Below are 15,471 nucleotides of genomic sequence, written 5' to 3' on the forward strand. Positions count from 1 at the left end.
ATACAGTAGAAGTGAGAAATAGATTTAAGGGACTAGATCTGATAGATAGAGTGCCTGATGAACTCTGGACGGAGGTTCGTGACATTGTACAGGAAACAGGGACCAACACCATCCCCATGGAAAAGAAATGCAAGCTGTGAAAAGAAGAGAAGTGAAAAGCAAAGGAGAAAAGGAAAGATATAAGCATCTGAATGCAGAGTTCCAAAGAATAGCAAGGAGAGATAAGAAAGCCTTCCTCAGTGATGAATGCAAAGAAATCGAGGAAAACAACAGACTAGGAAAAACAAGAGATCTCTTCAAGAAAATTAGAGATTCCAAGGGAACATTTCATGCAATGATGGGCTCGATAAAGGACAGAAATGGTATGGACCTAACAGAAGCAGAAGATATTAAGAAGAGGTGGTAAGAATACACAGAAGAACTGTACAAAAAAGATCTTCACAACCAAGATAGTCACGATAACGTGATCACTGACCTGGAGCCAGACATCTTGGAATGTGAAGTCAAGTGGGCCTTAGAAAGCATCACTACGAAGAAAGCTAGTGGAGGTGATGAAATTCCGGTAGAGGTATTTCAAATCTTGAAAGATGATGCTGTGAAAGTGCTGCACTCAATATGCCAGCAAATTTGGAAAACTCAGCAATGGCCATAGGACTGGAAAAGGTCAGTCTTCATTCCAATCCCAAAGAAAGGCAATGCCAAAGAATGCTCAAACTACCACACAATTGCACTCATCTGACACGCTAGTAAAGTCATGCTCAAAGTTCTCCAAGCCAAGCTTCAGCAATATGTGAACCATGAACTCCCAGATGTTCAAGCAGGTTTTAGAAAGGGCAGAGGCACCAGAGATAAAATTTCCAACATCTGATGGATCATGGAGAAAGCAAGAGAGTACCAGAAAAACATGTATTTCTGCTTCATTGACTATGCCAAAGCCTTTGACTGTGTGGATCACAATAAACTGTGGAAAACTCTGAAAGAGATGGGAATACCAGACCACCTGACCTGCCTTTTGAGAAACCTGTATGCAGGTCAGGAAGCAACAGTCAGAACTGGACATGGAACAACAGACTGGTTCCAAATAGGAAAAGGAGTACGTCAAGGCTGTATATTGTCACCCAGCTTATTTAACTTCTATGCAGAGTACATCATGAGGAACGCTGGGCTGGAAGAAGCACAAGCTGGAATCAAGAATTCTGGGAGAAATATCAATAACCTCAGATATGCAGATGACACCACCTTTATGGCAGAAAGTGAAGAGGAACTCAAAAGCCTCTTGATGAAAGTGAAAGAGGAGAGTGAAAAGGTTGGCTTGAAGCTCAACATTCAGAAAACAAAGATCATGGCATCTGGTCCCATCACTTCATAGGAAATAGATGGAAAAACAGTGGAAACAGTGTCAGACTTTATTTTTGGGGGCTCCAAAATCACTGCAGATGCTGATTGCAGCCATGAAATTAAAAGATGCTTACTCCTTGGAAGGAAAGTTATGACCAACCTTGATAGTATATTAAAAAGCAGAGACATTACTTTGCCAACAATGGTCTGTCTATTTAAGGCTATGGTTTTTCCCGTGGTCATGTATGGATGTGAGAGTTGGACTGTGAAGAAAGCTGATCGCCGAAGAATTGATGCTTTTGAACTGTGGTGTTGAAGAAAACTCTTGAGAGTCCCTTGGACTGCAAGGAGATCCAACCAGTCCATTCTAGAGGAGATCAATCCTGGGTGTTCATTGGAAGGACTGATGCTGAAGCTGAAACTGCAATACTTTGGCCACCTCATGTGACGAGTTGACTCACTGTAAAAGTCTCTGATGGTAGGAAAGGTTGGGGGCGCGAGGAGAAGGGGATGACCGAGAATGAGATGGCTGGATGGCATCACCAACTCTGTGGATATGAGTTTTGGTGAACTCCGGGAGTTGGTGATGGACAGGGAGGCCTGGGGTGCTGTGATTCATTGGGTCGCGGAGAGTCGGACACGACTGAGAGACTGAACTGAACTGAACTGAACAGAAGAGAATAACTGTAATCATTCATCATCAGAAGAGGAAATCCATTAGTAACAAATTGTGGAAACATATTAGCAATATATAAAGAGTCGGTGAGCACATTAAAGGCATTTGGTTCCATTTGTAAGAGAAGAAAAAGAGCACACAATTCAGCACGTTGCACCGAGGAGAAAGGACTTTTGACTCGTTTTATGCATTTTGGGCCTATTATCCCAGAATAGCCTGCTTCATTACCATCAATAAAATAAGTAGGCGTTGCAGAAAGTGGTTGGGAAGATCCTATGTTGTTAATAATGAATGGGGTGGTTCGTAAAGAATCCCATAATTTGCCTTTTGTGTGGTTAGGAATAAATTGTCCCTGGTAATCAGAAAAAGCTATTTGGAACATAAGATTAAGTTGTAAAGCAGCAGTAAATTCTTCTTTGGAAACTGGGAGATAAATTCCCGCAGGGTCATAACCCGTAAGGGCTTGAATGCTTTAACGTTCCCAAATGAACAAGTTTGCCAATTAATTCAATATAAGCAACAATCTTTTTGTCTGCTTGGTATGAAAATAAACCCATTTCTAAAGGCTTTTCTTCCTGTGCTATTATAGCGGTAGGGGAATCTATTGTAGCAAAAATGTAAAGAGAAATCGGAACACCCAATTGTAGCCACGAGGCAAAGTCTTTAGAAATTCTCTCTTCTGCTAGTTTTAGTTCTTGTTTGGCTGAGAGGGTTAAAGTTCAGGAACTATTTAGATCAGAGTGTCCCTGTAGCGTTTTGAAAAGGTTTTTTAATGCCTAATTGGGTATACCTAGAGAAGGCCAGAGCCAATTAATATTGCCAAGAAGTTTTTGAAAATCATTCAAGGTTCGCGTTTTGTCCAATCTCACAGACATTTTTTGAGGTTTTACAGTCATTTTAGTAATTTCTGTTCTGTTCAGTCACTCAGTCGTGTCCGACTCTTTGCGACCCCGTGGACTGTAGCCTACCAGGCTTCCCCATCCATGGGATTCTCCAGGCAAGAACACTGGAGTGGGTTACCATTTCCTTCTCCAGAGGATCTTCCCGACCCAGGGATCGAACCCGGGTCTCCTGCATTGGAGGCAGATGCATTAACCTCTGAGCCACCAGGGAAGCCCCCTAAATCATTAAAAGTTTCCTGGAATTGTATTTTTTCTTCAGATACTATTAGATTTCTCACTTGTAATTGTTGTGTGATGGCCTCTAACAAGGCTTCCACAGTTGCTGTTGTTGACGCAGCAAGTAAGATATCATCCATATAATGAATTATATATGCGTCTGGGAATCACTCCCTTATGGGTAGTAAGATCTGTCCCACTCAAAATTGGCAAATAGTGGGGAAAATTTCATTCCTTGAGGACGCACTTTCCAATGATATCTTTGAATGGGTTGCTTGTTATTGGTTGTGGGAATAGAAAAAGCAAACCATTGTCTGTCATCCGGATGAAGAGGAAGGGTAAAAAAGCAGTCTTGAAGATCTATAATAATTACTGGCCATCCTTTGGGTATCATCCTCTGATTTGGAAGTTCTGTCTGTAAGGCTCCCATGGTGACCATAGTCTCATTTACATTTATTAACTCTATTAACATTCGCCATTTTCCTGATTTTTTCTTAATTACAAACACTGGAGAATTCCATGGCAAGAAAGAGGGCTCGATTCGCCCTTGATTAAGTTGCTGTTTTGTCAATTTTGTTAAGGCCGCTAATTTTTCAAAAGGCAGGGGCCATTGAGCCGTCCATACTGGATCATTAGACTTCCATTGTAATTTTAGCGGCTGTATCTCAATGGCCCCTAACAAAAAGGTTCATTCAATACCAAACGAGCTTGAGTTTGTTGCAAAAAATCCCACAGATTTATAGGGACCTCCGTAATATAAGGTTTAATGTAAGCTACAATCTGCTTGGGCCCTCGAGCCTAAAGGTAAGAGACACTTTCAAAAGTTTTATTAAGGCTGGCCTCTCCCACACTGATAATACGGCTTGCTGGTGTCTGGAGGGGCCATTCAGGGGGCCATTCTGACAAGCGGATAATGGAAATGTCGTCCCCAGTATCTAACATTCCTTTGAAATTCTTTCCTCTAATGTTCAAAGTCAAAATGGGCTTTTCTAACTCCTGTAAGAGAGCAGTTAATCCCACAAAAAAGTGCTGCCAAAACCTCCAGCACGAACAGCTTGGACCGATTTTTGTGGTTTCTCATAGGGCAACAGGAGCATCTGGGCAAAGCGATCCCCTTTTTGCAGATATATATTTTGAGTGACGTGTACCATTATTGAAATCTCTCCGTCATAATCCTCATCAATAACTCCAGTCATAACATGCAACCCTTTCATAGTACAACCACTCCTGCCCAATATGAGTCACACAGTGTTAGCAGGAATAGACCCGTAATAACCAGTATCTATTTTATAGGGAGAATTAATTACTAACAGTTCTATGTCCCTCAGGCTAGGAATATCTACACAGGCACTGTGCTGCGTAGCTGAGGAAAGAGTCATAATGCTAGGTTTTATATTATCCCCTTCTTTTGGTGCGGGGCTGAAGGGAAGCCCCATTTCTAGTTTCCTGAACCTCCCTGATTGTGTTTTAGCTTTAAGGGCAATGGATTGCCATCTTTGTCGAATTGAGATTTGCATTCACTTAACCAATGATTGCCCTTTTTGCATCATGGGCAAGGCCCAGGAGGCTTCCCCTTTTTATTTGTAGAAGCAGTCAAAGATGAATTTACAGATAAACGACATTGTTTCTTCATGTGACCTGGCTTGCCACAGTTAAAACATTTTACATTCATGCTTTTTTGTATGGCATATGTTTCCATAGCGGCGACCTGTGCCCTATGACATATGGAGCCAATGCTTCTACATATTTTCAAGTAATCCATAATAAGGCCTGTTTCTCTGATGGGCCTGATAACATTTTGACAGTCCTCGTTTGCATTTTCAAATGCTAATTTCTTCAAAATCATTTGTTGCACATTTGCATCACTAATAGATTTTTCTATTGCATCTTTTAGCTTTCCGAGGAATTGAGCATATTCTTCATTTGGTCCTTGAAATATTTTTACAAAGGACCCATCAGACAGAGAACTATCCACTTTAGACCATACATTTAGGGCTATTTGTTTAATTCCATGCATCATGGGCGGGGTCACGCCCTGTATTTGAGAAGCTGTCTCTGCCATTGTCCCTGTGCCATTTAAAATATCAAAAGTAAGCTGTACGGGGTTTCCCCGACTTTGCTGTTCTTGAAGCATCTCTGTCGCTTCATCATTCACCCACATCTGCCACTGGAGCAATTGTTGGGGTGTAAGGACCATTTTCGCAATGGCAGTAAAATCCGCTGGTATCCAGTTTTCTGCCCAGTTCCGAAGGAATTCAAGACAGTAAGGAGCAGTGGGCCCATAGAGCGTACATGCCTTTTTAAAGGTCGAAATGATGTTGAAATCAGGATTGCTCCAGGTCACTTGCCCCTGTTGGGGATGGTCAAAGAATATAGGAAAAGCCTGCTTGACCAAGTCCCGAGGAGTCAAGGAGCTGGTAACGGAGGTCAGAAAAGAAGCACGGGGAACGTTAGTTGTCAGTGATGGAAGGGTTAAAGTCGGAGCAGTAGGGAAAGATAAGAATTCCTTCGGAGGATGGGGGAAACTGGCTCTCCAACGGTTCAGCCGTTCTTGCATCTGTTTTTGCTGGCTGAGGCGGTGGCAGCAAATGAGATACATCCCTCTGTCCAAAAAGGACATTTTTGTGATGAAGAGCCCCTTGCATATCTTTTTCTTCCAATTCATATTCATGCAGTGATTGTACTGTTTCTACCTCAACATCCACTTTTATCCCATCTAATTGTTCAATGATGGTATGAATTAGAGCCCAGGTTACCCACCAACGGGGAGGAATCTGGGCTTCTCGTCTGTATGCCGTCAAGACATTAGTTTGCACTCTGTGCCAGACTTGCTCATCTAATGTCCCTTCCTCGGGAAACCATGGGTTGTAATCAACAACAAGGTTATAACATTCCATTAGCTGTTCTGTAGAAACATTCGCTTCAAACTATTTTAAAAAATGATTCACTAGAGAAACGAAAGGAACTTTACTCGCTTGGTGTGCCATGTTCTGCTTACCGCTTTTGGCTGGAGGCACGTCTCCATTTTAGAAATGTGGGTTCTTCAAGCCCAACGTTGGGCGCCACTTATAGAGCTTGGCGGAGATGCCTCTGAAAAAGGGACACGGACAGCCTTCTAGGAGACTGACAACTTGCTTTATTTTACCAGCGCTATTATATAGTATTACGAGGGAGGAAGACTTTGACAGCTACACCAGCATGACAAAAACCAGGACACCTGTGGAGTGTTGATAAACTTAGATTTACATAGCTTTACCAGACATGCTGGCTCCACTTCTAAACATTAATCGGTTCCTAAGATTCAAGTCAGCTATCAGTCAAGGTTGCCAGCATGGCTTCCAATTAACTCAAGGACTGTGTGCGAAGGGAGTATTCCAAACACTAAATAAAGAAGGACAAAGAAAGCATTACTTGGGTTAGGGAGTGTTTCTTGCGCTGCATGCCGAGGGTTGTTAAGGGCCGAATGGAAGAGCTTCAAAGGGCAAGATGTTTTTGAAAACGTTGGAGATGTGCTGAGCGAGGCTGGCCCTCCACCAAGGCCTCTGGTGAGGACCTTCTCCTCAAGCAACTCTTCCTCAGTTTCTCAGCACTGTTCCCTTTATTCTTTGACTTATATGTCTTCCTTCAACACTTCTGCCTCCTCCATCCCTGTATGAACACTTTTCATCCCATTTCAGCACTTCAGAGTCCTCTGGTCGCTTCATCTCTAGACCACCCTCTTCCTATTGGGGGTTTTTAAGGGGCTTAAGGAACGTAAGAGCAAGCACTTAATATGGAAAAATGTAACTAAGAACATGTTGTATGTTTTTTCTACTCCAATGAGCTTTAGAGACCCCAAGGTTTGGTGAATCCTCAGTCTGTTGTCCCACGGTCACTTCACCATCTCCATAAGATTACACATCAGAGCAAAGAAAGTGTTCAATGTCTCCTCCACTAATATTGTTGGGGACACTTCAACTCTTATATTGAGTAGGGAAACTCAAGTTTCCCCATCTACCAGAAATATATTCCTGATGAAAAAAAAAAAAAGAAAAAAAGAAAAAAGTAAGATGCCCAAATTCAAGAGTCACATGACCACTGCACCACGGACTCTTGACTGAATTACTTTCCCAATGGTCCCTCATTGACAGTTTTCATCAGGTAGGGCCCACTCTGTAGCTGACCAACAGCTGAACAAGTGACGTACCAGTAGGTACCTCATTGACAGTTGGTTGCTTATGGGCGGGGCCGGGGATGCACTGTCCAATTGCTGAGCAAGATCTTTTGCTTAGTAACAGGATGTGGATTAGTAAGGCATAGCAATGGGTACCTGCTAAGGGCTGTGCTCATGCTGCTCTGTAAAATAAGGATACTATTGGTCCAGTGTGCAGGAATCTTTTTGATTGACTCCTTTCCAACCTCAGATTTTGATTTCACATGCTTGTTTAACTTTTGTACATCATTCTTTTCCTTGTATTCCCAGGCATGCCTGTCAGCAGTGCTTATCTCTATGCTCCTCCAACAGCTGCCACTTGATTCCATGTGCTGCATATAGTATAGCTAATATTTCAAACCCAACAAGAATGTGAAGGCCAGCCCACCTTGAGAACTACTTTGACAAACCTTAACATCACAGTGATTCTTATTCTATTTTCAGGCTAATAGAGCAGGATGATGGAAATTCAAAAAGTATAAAAATGAAGTTAGAGAACACCAATAAGTATGTCAATAGAAATATATATACTGTTAATATTTTGTCTTTGTTGTTCTATCTAAATGTTTATAACATATATTATATGTGTTATAAAATGTTATAATATATAATACACATATATTTGGATGAGCATATATACATCACTGAATTTTTTTTAATTTATAGAAATTGAATTAAACTATGTGCACTCTTGTAGCCTTCATTTTCTATACAATATGGTGGAAGAATTTTTCCATCTCAGCGAACATGTATCTGCCATTATTTCTAAGGATTACTATAGTGTTCAAATGTTTGCTTCTGCCATACTCCATGCGAGTGCTTTGAAGAGAGGAACCTTGTGTGTTTTGTTCACTGGTTGCTTCCATATCTTTTCTTTTTTTTGATAAATTCTAATTTTTATTAAATTGTAAAGTCTATAATAAAAAAAATGTGGATCAAGAGAAATTGCTAACTACAAGGACTAGACAGCAAAGCCTATGAGAACGCCATGAAGTGTGTTGCAGACAAGATTCTGAAACATAAGTTACAAGCTCTTTTCTTTACATTTCCATTTCAGTAACTTTATTATTAAATAGTTGTTATTCTTCTATTTTAAAACCCCAAATTCGCATTTGTTCTCATGTTAATTAAGCTTTCTTTTCATACTGATACCAGACATCTTGTAGGTGCCAAATTTTTGTAATGGTTTTATGTCAATCCATGCAGAAAAATGTGAACCAGTGCAGTAGGCAGATGAGGACCATTAATGCACAGATAATACACACACGCTGGCCAAAAGAACTGAAGGCATTAAAAAAAAAACTATAAAACAAACAGACCTCAAGAAAACTGGGTTATTACTAAACAGCTCTCAACTATTAACACCCAAGTTCCTTATATTAACTAAATTTCTCAACATAGATGTGTTCCGTTCTGTTCCGTTCCATCGCTCAGTCGTGTCCGACTCTATGCGACCCCGTGGACTGTAGCCTACCAGGCTTCTCCGTCCATGGGATTCTCCAGGCAAGAATACTGGAGTGGGTTACCGTTTCCTTCTCCAGGGGATCTTCCCGACCCAGGGATCGAACCCGGGTCTCCCGCATTGGAGGCAGACGCTTTAACCTCTAAGCCACCTTACTTGCAAGTCTATCCTTTCCATACCCCTTCCCACCCCAACTCCTAAAATGCACTACTAGAGATGACTATAATGTTATGTGGGCAGAAATTTACAGATAACCATTTTCATCTTGAGCATGGATCTGAAAACTTTTTTATTTAAACTTCCGTTACTGTTCACTGTCCATCAGGCCTTCGATATCTGACACTCACTCTTCCATCTGCTGCCAATTATCGATCAGTTCCTGATCGATCAGATACTGTCTGATTTGCATTAGGAACCAAAAGTCTCTGTTGGGTCAAGGAATGTTGTGCAACAAGCACAGATACATCCTCACTCTCACTGCTGGCATCGGATTTGGTTTCTTCAATCGAAGTGTCTGGTTCTGGTGCCCTGCCTGAAGATGGTGATCAGTGCTCTTCTTCTCCTTCCCCTCTATGACTCCTTTCCGCTATGCTGTCTCCACCAAGTTGTAAATGTGCAAAAGAGTCTTCCAGAGTAGTGCTTGCATCAGGGGATGGCGTGGTGGGGCTTGTTAGCTGACCATCTACTGATGTCAGGGGTCTCACAGAAGACAACTGAACAGAAGCTCCGCCCTGAGTCGGTACACTGTATGCTCCATCAGCAGAGCTCTCTCTTGCTAGGTTTGCAGTATTAGAATCACAGCCCAGCCTACATTCGGCTACTCCCTTCTTTGGTATATCTATTGTATCCCGCTTGATCTTCCTGAGATGTCGATGTTCGTTTCTCCTATACTGTACCATATTTTCAAGATCGGCAACATAGAGAAACCCGGCAATTAACATTTCAGTGCTCTTTTCACCTTTGGAAAAAGCATCCTCCAGCTCTCTGCTAGAGCAGTCATCATACTGCCAGCACCCATTTCTTCCTTCATAATACCAGGCATATTCACTGTTTCCTTTACTTGCTGCCTTGAGTTCCTCTGGTGACAACAAGGTTGGCTTATCAAGGAAATCTTCGGGAATTTCTTGTCGACAGAGGGCACATTGATTTACAGGCCATGAAGCTCCCTTCACACATAGATAGCAGAAAACATGCTTACAAAGCAGAGTGACTGGGTGAACATATGTTTGCAGACAAATGGCACATTCAGGGACAGTTAGAAAAGGTGCAGTATTAGAACAAGACTCATTTGCTTTCCTGTTCATAGGAAGCTTGTGTATAGAGTGATAAATTTCTCCACAGCAAGCAATCATTTCTATTACAGACCCCACAGATGCCTGCCACAAAAATAAAATCTCATCTTCATGAGCAATCAGCCAGTTTGCAGAATTTTCTCCTCCATCCTGTGCTCTGTGGCCACCTCCAAAGCCACCTCGCCGTCTTTTCTCTTCAGCCTTAGAGCCCGCAGCCCATATATTTTCTTTTGTAAAAAAGGAGGCAATACACATTGGAATTCATGTATCTTTTCAAAGTAGTGTTCGTTTTCTTCTGATATATAACTCGGAGTGGAATTGGTGCGTCAATTGGTAGTTCTTTATTTTTTTAGTTTTTTGAGAAACTTTCATGATGTTTTCCATGGTGACTGCACAAATTTACATTCCCACCAATTAAGTACAAGGGGTTCCTTGTCAACATTTGTTATTTTCAGACATTTTGAATTGATGACAGCCATTCTTATGAGTGTGAGGTGATATCTCCTTGTGATTTTGGTTTTAATTTCTCTGACAGTGATGTTCAACATTTCTTCATTTGCCATCTGTATATCTTCTTTGGAGAAAATCAGAACTTTGTTTTTTTGTTTGTTTTTTAATATCGAGTTGAATAATCTGTTTAGATAGTTTGGATATTAACTCCTTATAGTCATATCATTTGCAAATACTTACTCCCATTCGGTAGGTGGTCTTTCATTTTGTCAGTGTTTTCGTTTGCTGTGCAAAAGTTTTTAAATTTGATTAGATCTCATTTTTTTCCTTTGCTTACTTTGCATTAGGAGACAGGTGAAAAAAAATGTTGCTATGAATTATGTTAAAGAGTGTTCTGCCTACATTTTTTCTAGGTGTTTCATGGATTCTAGTCTTTCATTTAGGGTTTTAATTCACCTTGATTTCATTTGTTTGATCATTTTTTTGTAAGCTGAAACTCCAATATTTTGGCCACCTTATGTGATGAGGTGACTCACTGGAAAAGAGTCTGATGCTGGGAGGGATTGGGGGCGGGAGGAGAAGGGGACGACAGAGAATGAGATGGTTGGATGGAATCACTGACTCGATGAACATGACTTTGAACTCCGGGAGATGGTGTTTGACAGGGAGGGCTGGCATGCTGTCACAAACAATCAGACACGACTGAGCAAGTGTACTGAACTGAACTGAACTGAAATGATAGTTTTCTGTATATAGTATCATGTCAACTGCAAGTAGTGACACTGTTATTTCTTCCTTATAATTTGGATGACTTTTATTTATTTTCTTTGAATGATTGCTGTGCCTAGTACTTCTAGTGTTTTATAAGTGGCAAGAGTAGGCATCTGTGTCTTGTTCCTGATGTAGAGGAATAGCTTTCAGCTTTTTGCCACTGAATAGGATATCATCTCTATTTGTAATAAATCACATTTATTATATTCTGAAGACCACATGGTCTATACAGTCCATGGAATTCTCTAACCCAGAGTACAGGTGTGGGAACAGTGAGACTTCAACATTCACTTTCATTATGTTCAGATATATTCCATCCATAACAACTATGGTGAGAGTTTTCAAAATGAATGAATATTGAATTTTGCCAAATGATTTTACAGTATCTGTTGAGATGATCATGTGATTTTTGTCCTTCTCTTTCCTAATGTGATGTACTACACTGACTAATTTGCAGATATTGAATCATCCTTGTGCCCCTGGAATAAATCCATCTTGATCATGGTATATGATGGTTTCAATGTGATGTTGAATTTGGTGGTCTCATATTTTGTTAAGAATATTCACATCTATATTCAACAGAAATGTTGGCATTGAGTTTTCTTTTTTGGTGGTGTCTTTGTCTGGTTTCGGTGTTAGGAAAATAATAGCTTCATAAAAAATTTGGGAGTACTCCATTTTCTCAATATTTTGGAATCGTTTGAGAATGTTGGGTATAAGCACTTCTTGTATGTTTGTAAACATTCTGCTGTGAAGCAGTGCGGTCCTGAACTTTGTTTTACTAAGAGATTTTTTTATTATAAATTCAATTTTACTACTAGTGTTTCAATTCTTCAGATTATACATTCCTTCCTGATTCAGTTTTGAAAGGTTGTATGGTCCTAGAGATTTGTCAGTTTCTTCTAGGTTATGCAATTGTTTGGCATATATCTACTTATAGTATCCTCTTTTGATTTTTCCCTATAGCTGTGATGTTTGCTGTAATGTCTCATTTGCATTTGTTTATTTGAGTCATCAATCTTTATTTTTAATGAACCTGGCTAAAGACTTAATTATTTTGTTTATCTTTTCAAAAACATCTTTACACATAAGTGATTTTTTTTACTTTAGGAAAGGGGAAGTCTCAATTTTATTAATGTCCTCTCTGATCTTTATTATTGCCTTCATGCTGAGGATTTGGGGCTTTATTTATTCTTTTTTTTCTACTTCGTTTATATAGTAAGTTAAGTAGTTTATTTCAGTTTCTCCCCCCGCCTTGAGGAAAGCATCTGTCACTATACAATTTCCCCTAGAACTGCTTTTGCTAAATCCAATAGATTTGGGTAAGTTGGTGTTTTTATTAGTCTCAAAGTATTTTCTGATTCCCTTTTTGATTTCTTCGTTAGTTCGTTCGTATTTAGTAGCATGTTGTTTCATCTACATATGTTTGTGTTTGTCCCATATTCCCCTCCTGTAATTGATTTCTTATTGTGTACCATTGTGGTCAGAAAAAGTGCATGATAAAGTTTCTGTGTTCTTAAATGTGTTGAGACTTGTTTTGTGGCACAGCATTTGATCATCCCTGAAAAAATATCCTGTGCACACTTGAAGGTGTGTATTCTGCTATTTTGGGATAGACTATGAAATGTGGCTCAGAGGTAAAGAATCTGCCTGCAAAGCAGAAGATGCCGATTTGATCCCTGGGTCAGCAAGATCCCCTGGAAAATGAAATGAAAAAACCTCCATTTTTTTTGCCTGGGAAATTCCTTGGGCATAGGAGCCTGGAGGTCTTCAGCCCATGGGGTTTCAAAAGAGTCAGACAACTTAGTAACTGAAGAACAACAACAAATGCTGTAGGTATCTATTAAGTTCAAATAATCTAATCTGTCATTTAAGAATACAGTTTTCTTATTGCTTTTCTATCAGGATGCACTTTCCATTGATGTAATAGGTTATTTAATGTAGTTAGCATTTAATTTGCAATTCACTTTTCTTTTAATTTTCATACTAGATAATCTACTTGTTTGATCCACAGCCTTTACTATGTGTTTGTGTGTACTGGTGGGACATTTTCCCTTCTCTGTAGATTTTTCCTTCTTTTTCCACCTAGAGAAGTCCCTTTAATATTTCCTTCTGAGTTGGTTTAGTATGGATAATCTCTTAGTTGTTGTTTGTCTGAGAATTACTTCTCTTCAATTTTGGATGATAATCTTGCTGGATAGAGTATTATAGGTTGCAATTTTTCCCTATCAGCACGTTAAATACATATTTTTGACCCCTTTCACTCTCTCTTTTCCATTTGCTGATTCCATTTCATGTAAATGTGTGCTGTATCCCCTGCCAGCATTGGAAATTTTTCTCAAAAGAAAGAAGTACTGGAGCAAGAAGGGGTGTCCTATATGGGCTTGGGTGCATACTGGGACAGTCCCAGCACACCAGTCACAGTTCTAGATACTCCCACTGTGCCACCTCCATAGCACTTGTAATGACTGCTCTCAACTTGTTCAGATGTAGACAAGATCTGAGTTGGCTTCACTCCTGGCACCAGTACATTCTTCTCAGCCATGGAAGCCTTTGCAACATTTGTGGGAAGGGGTGTTCTATGAAATAAGAGGGGCTGGAGTAGGCATTCAGACTATATTAGGTCATGACCTGGCATTAATATGGGGAAACAGCCAGCATCCTGTGTAATTTCAACATGTTTCCTCTGCCTTGCTTTGTGAGTAAGCAAACGTGTGGTTGTCTCCACAAACTCTTCACATAGAGATAAATAAACAAATGCCCACCAACCCAAACAAAAGAGGCAGACATAGGGAATCTACCTGATAAAGAATTCCGAATAATGATAGTGAAAATGATCAAAAATCTTGAAAACAAAATGCAGTTACAGATAAATAGCCTGAAGACAAGGATCAAAAAGATTCAAGAAAGGTTTAACAAGTACTTAGAAGAAATTAAAATAAGAGTCAATGCATAAGAAATAATGCAATAGATGAGATCGAAAACACTCTGGAGTAGAATAACAGAGGCAGAAGATAGGATATTTGAGAAAGAAAATAGAATAATAGAAATAAATGAAACAGAGAGGAAAAAAGAAAAACAAATTAAAAGAAATGAGGACAATCTCAGAGACCTCTGGGACAATGTTAAATGGCCCAAGAATCATAGGAGTCCCAGAACAGGAAGACAAAAAGAAAGACCATGGGGAAATCCCTGAGGAGAATATAGTTGAAAAGTTCCCTTAAATGGGGAAGGAAATAATCATGCAAGTCCAAGAAACACAGAGTACCAAACAGGAAAACCCAAGGCAAAACACCCCATGACACATATTAATAAAATTAAGAAAGATCAAAGACAAAGAACAAATATTAAAAGCATCAAGGGAAAAAGAGCAAATAACACCCAAGGGGATTCCCACAAGGATCACAGCTGATCTTTCAATAGAAACTCTTCAGGCCAGGAGAGAATGGCAGGGCATACTTACAGTGCTGAAAGAAAATAGCCTAAGGCCCAGATTCCTGTACCCAGCAAAGATCTCATTCAAATATGAAGGAGAAAATAAAAGCTTTACACACAAGCAAATGCTGAGAGAATTCAGCATCACCAAACCAGCTCTCCAACAAATGCTAAAGGAGCTTCTCTAGACAGGAAGCAGAGAGAGAAAGGGGTTATAAATGCGAACGCATAAGATAAAGTAAATGGCAATGGGATCATACTTATCAATAATTACCTTAAATGTAAATGGGTTGAATGCCCCAACCAAAAGACAAAGACTGGATGAATGGATACAAAAACAAGACCCCTGTATATGTTGTCTACAAGAGACCCACCTCGAAACGACGGTCACACACAGACTGAAAGGGAAGGGTTGGAAAAATATATTCCAAGCAAAAGGAGACCAAAAGAATACAGGAGTAACAATACCCATATCAGACGAAATAGACTTTAAGACAAAGGCTGTGAAAAGAGACAAAGAAGGACACTACTTGATGATCAAAGGATCAATCCAAAAAGAGAACATAGCAATTAAAATATATATGCACCCAAAACAGGAGCACTGCAATATGTAAGACAAATATTAATAATTATGAAAGGGGAAATTAACAATAACACAATAAGCGTGGGAGACTTTAATACCCCACTCACACCCATGGATAGATCGAGTAAACAGAAAATTAACAAGGAAACACAAA

The 15,471-nt window shown here is 39.9% G+C and overlaps 1 protein-coding gene and 1 pseudogene across 1 annotated transcript; both read right to left on the bottom strand.

The window, feature by feature from the left end:
- Positions 1-4,678: 4,678 nt before the first annotated feature.
- On the bottom strand, positions 4,679-5,731 carry LOC148775522 (endogenous retrovirus group K member 21 Gag polyprotein-like). Its single transcript, XM_088843604.1, has one exon. It carries the CDS (start codon positions 5,729-5,731, stop codon positions 4,679-4,681), a length of 1,053 nt encoding a protein of 350 aa, XP_088699730.1.
- Positions 5,732-9,079: 3,348 nt separating this feature from the next.
- Positions 9,080-10,138, bottom strand: LOC148775523 (E3 ubiquitin-protein ligase RNF146-B pseudogene; annotated as a pseudogene).
- Between the last annotated feature and the right edge of the window lie 5,333 nt (positions 10,139-15,471).

This window comes from Moschus berezovskii, chromosome 14 (genome assembly GCF_049115385.1).
Source record: "Moschus berezovskii isolate FMDL1 chromosome 14, NW_MosBer_1.0, whole genome shotgun sequence".
In the NCBI taxonomy this organism is placed as follows: Eukaryota; Metazoa; Chordata; class Mammalia; order Artiodactyla; family Moschidae; genus Moschus; species Moschus berezovskii.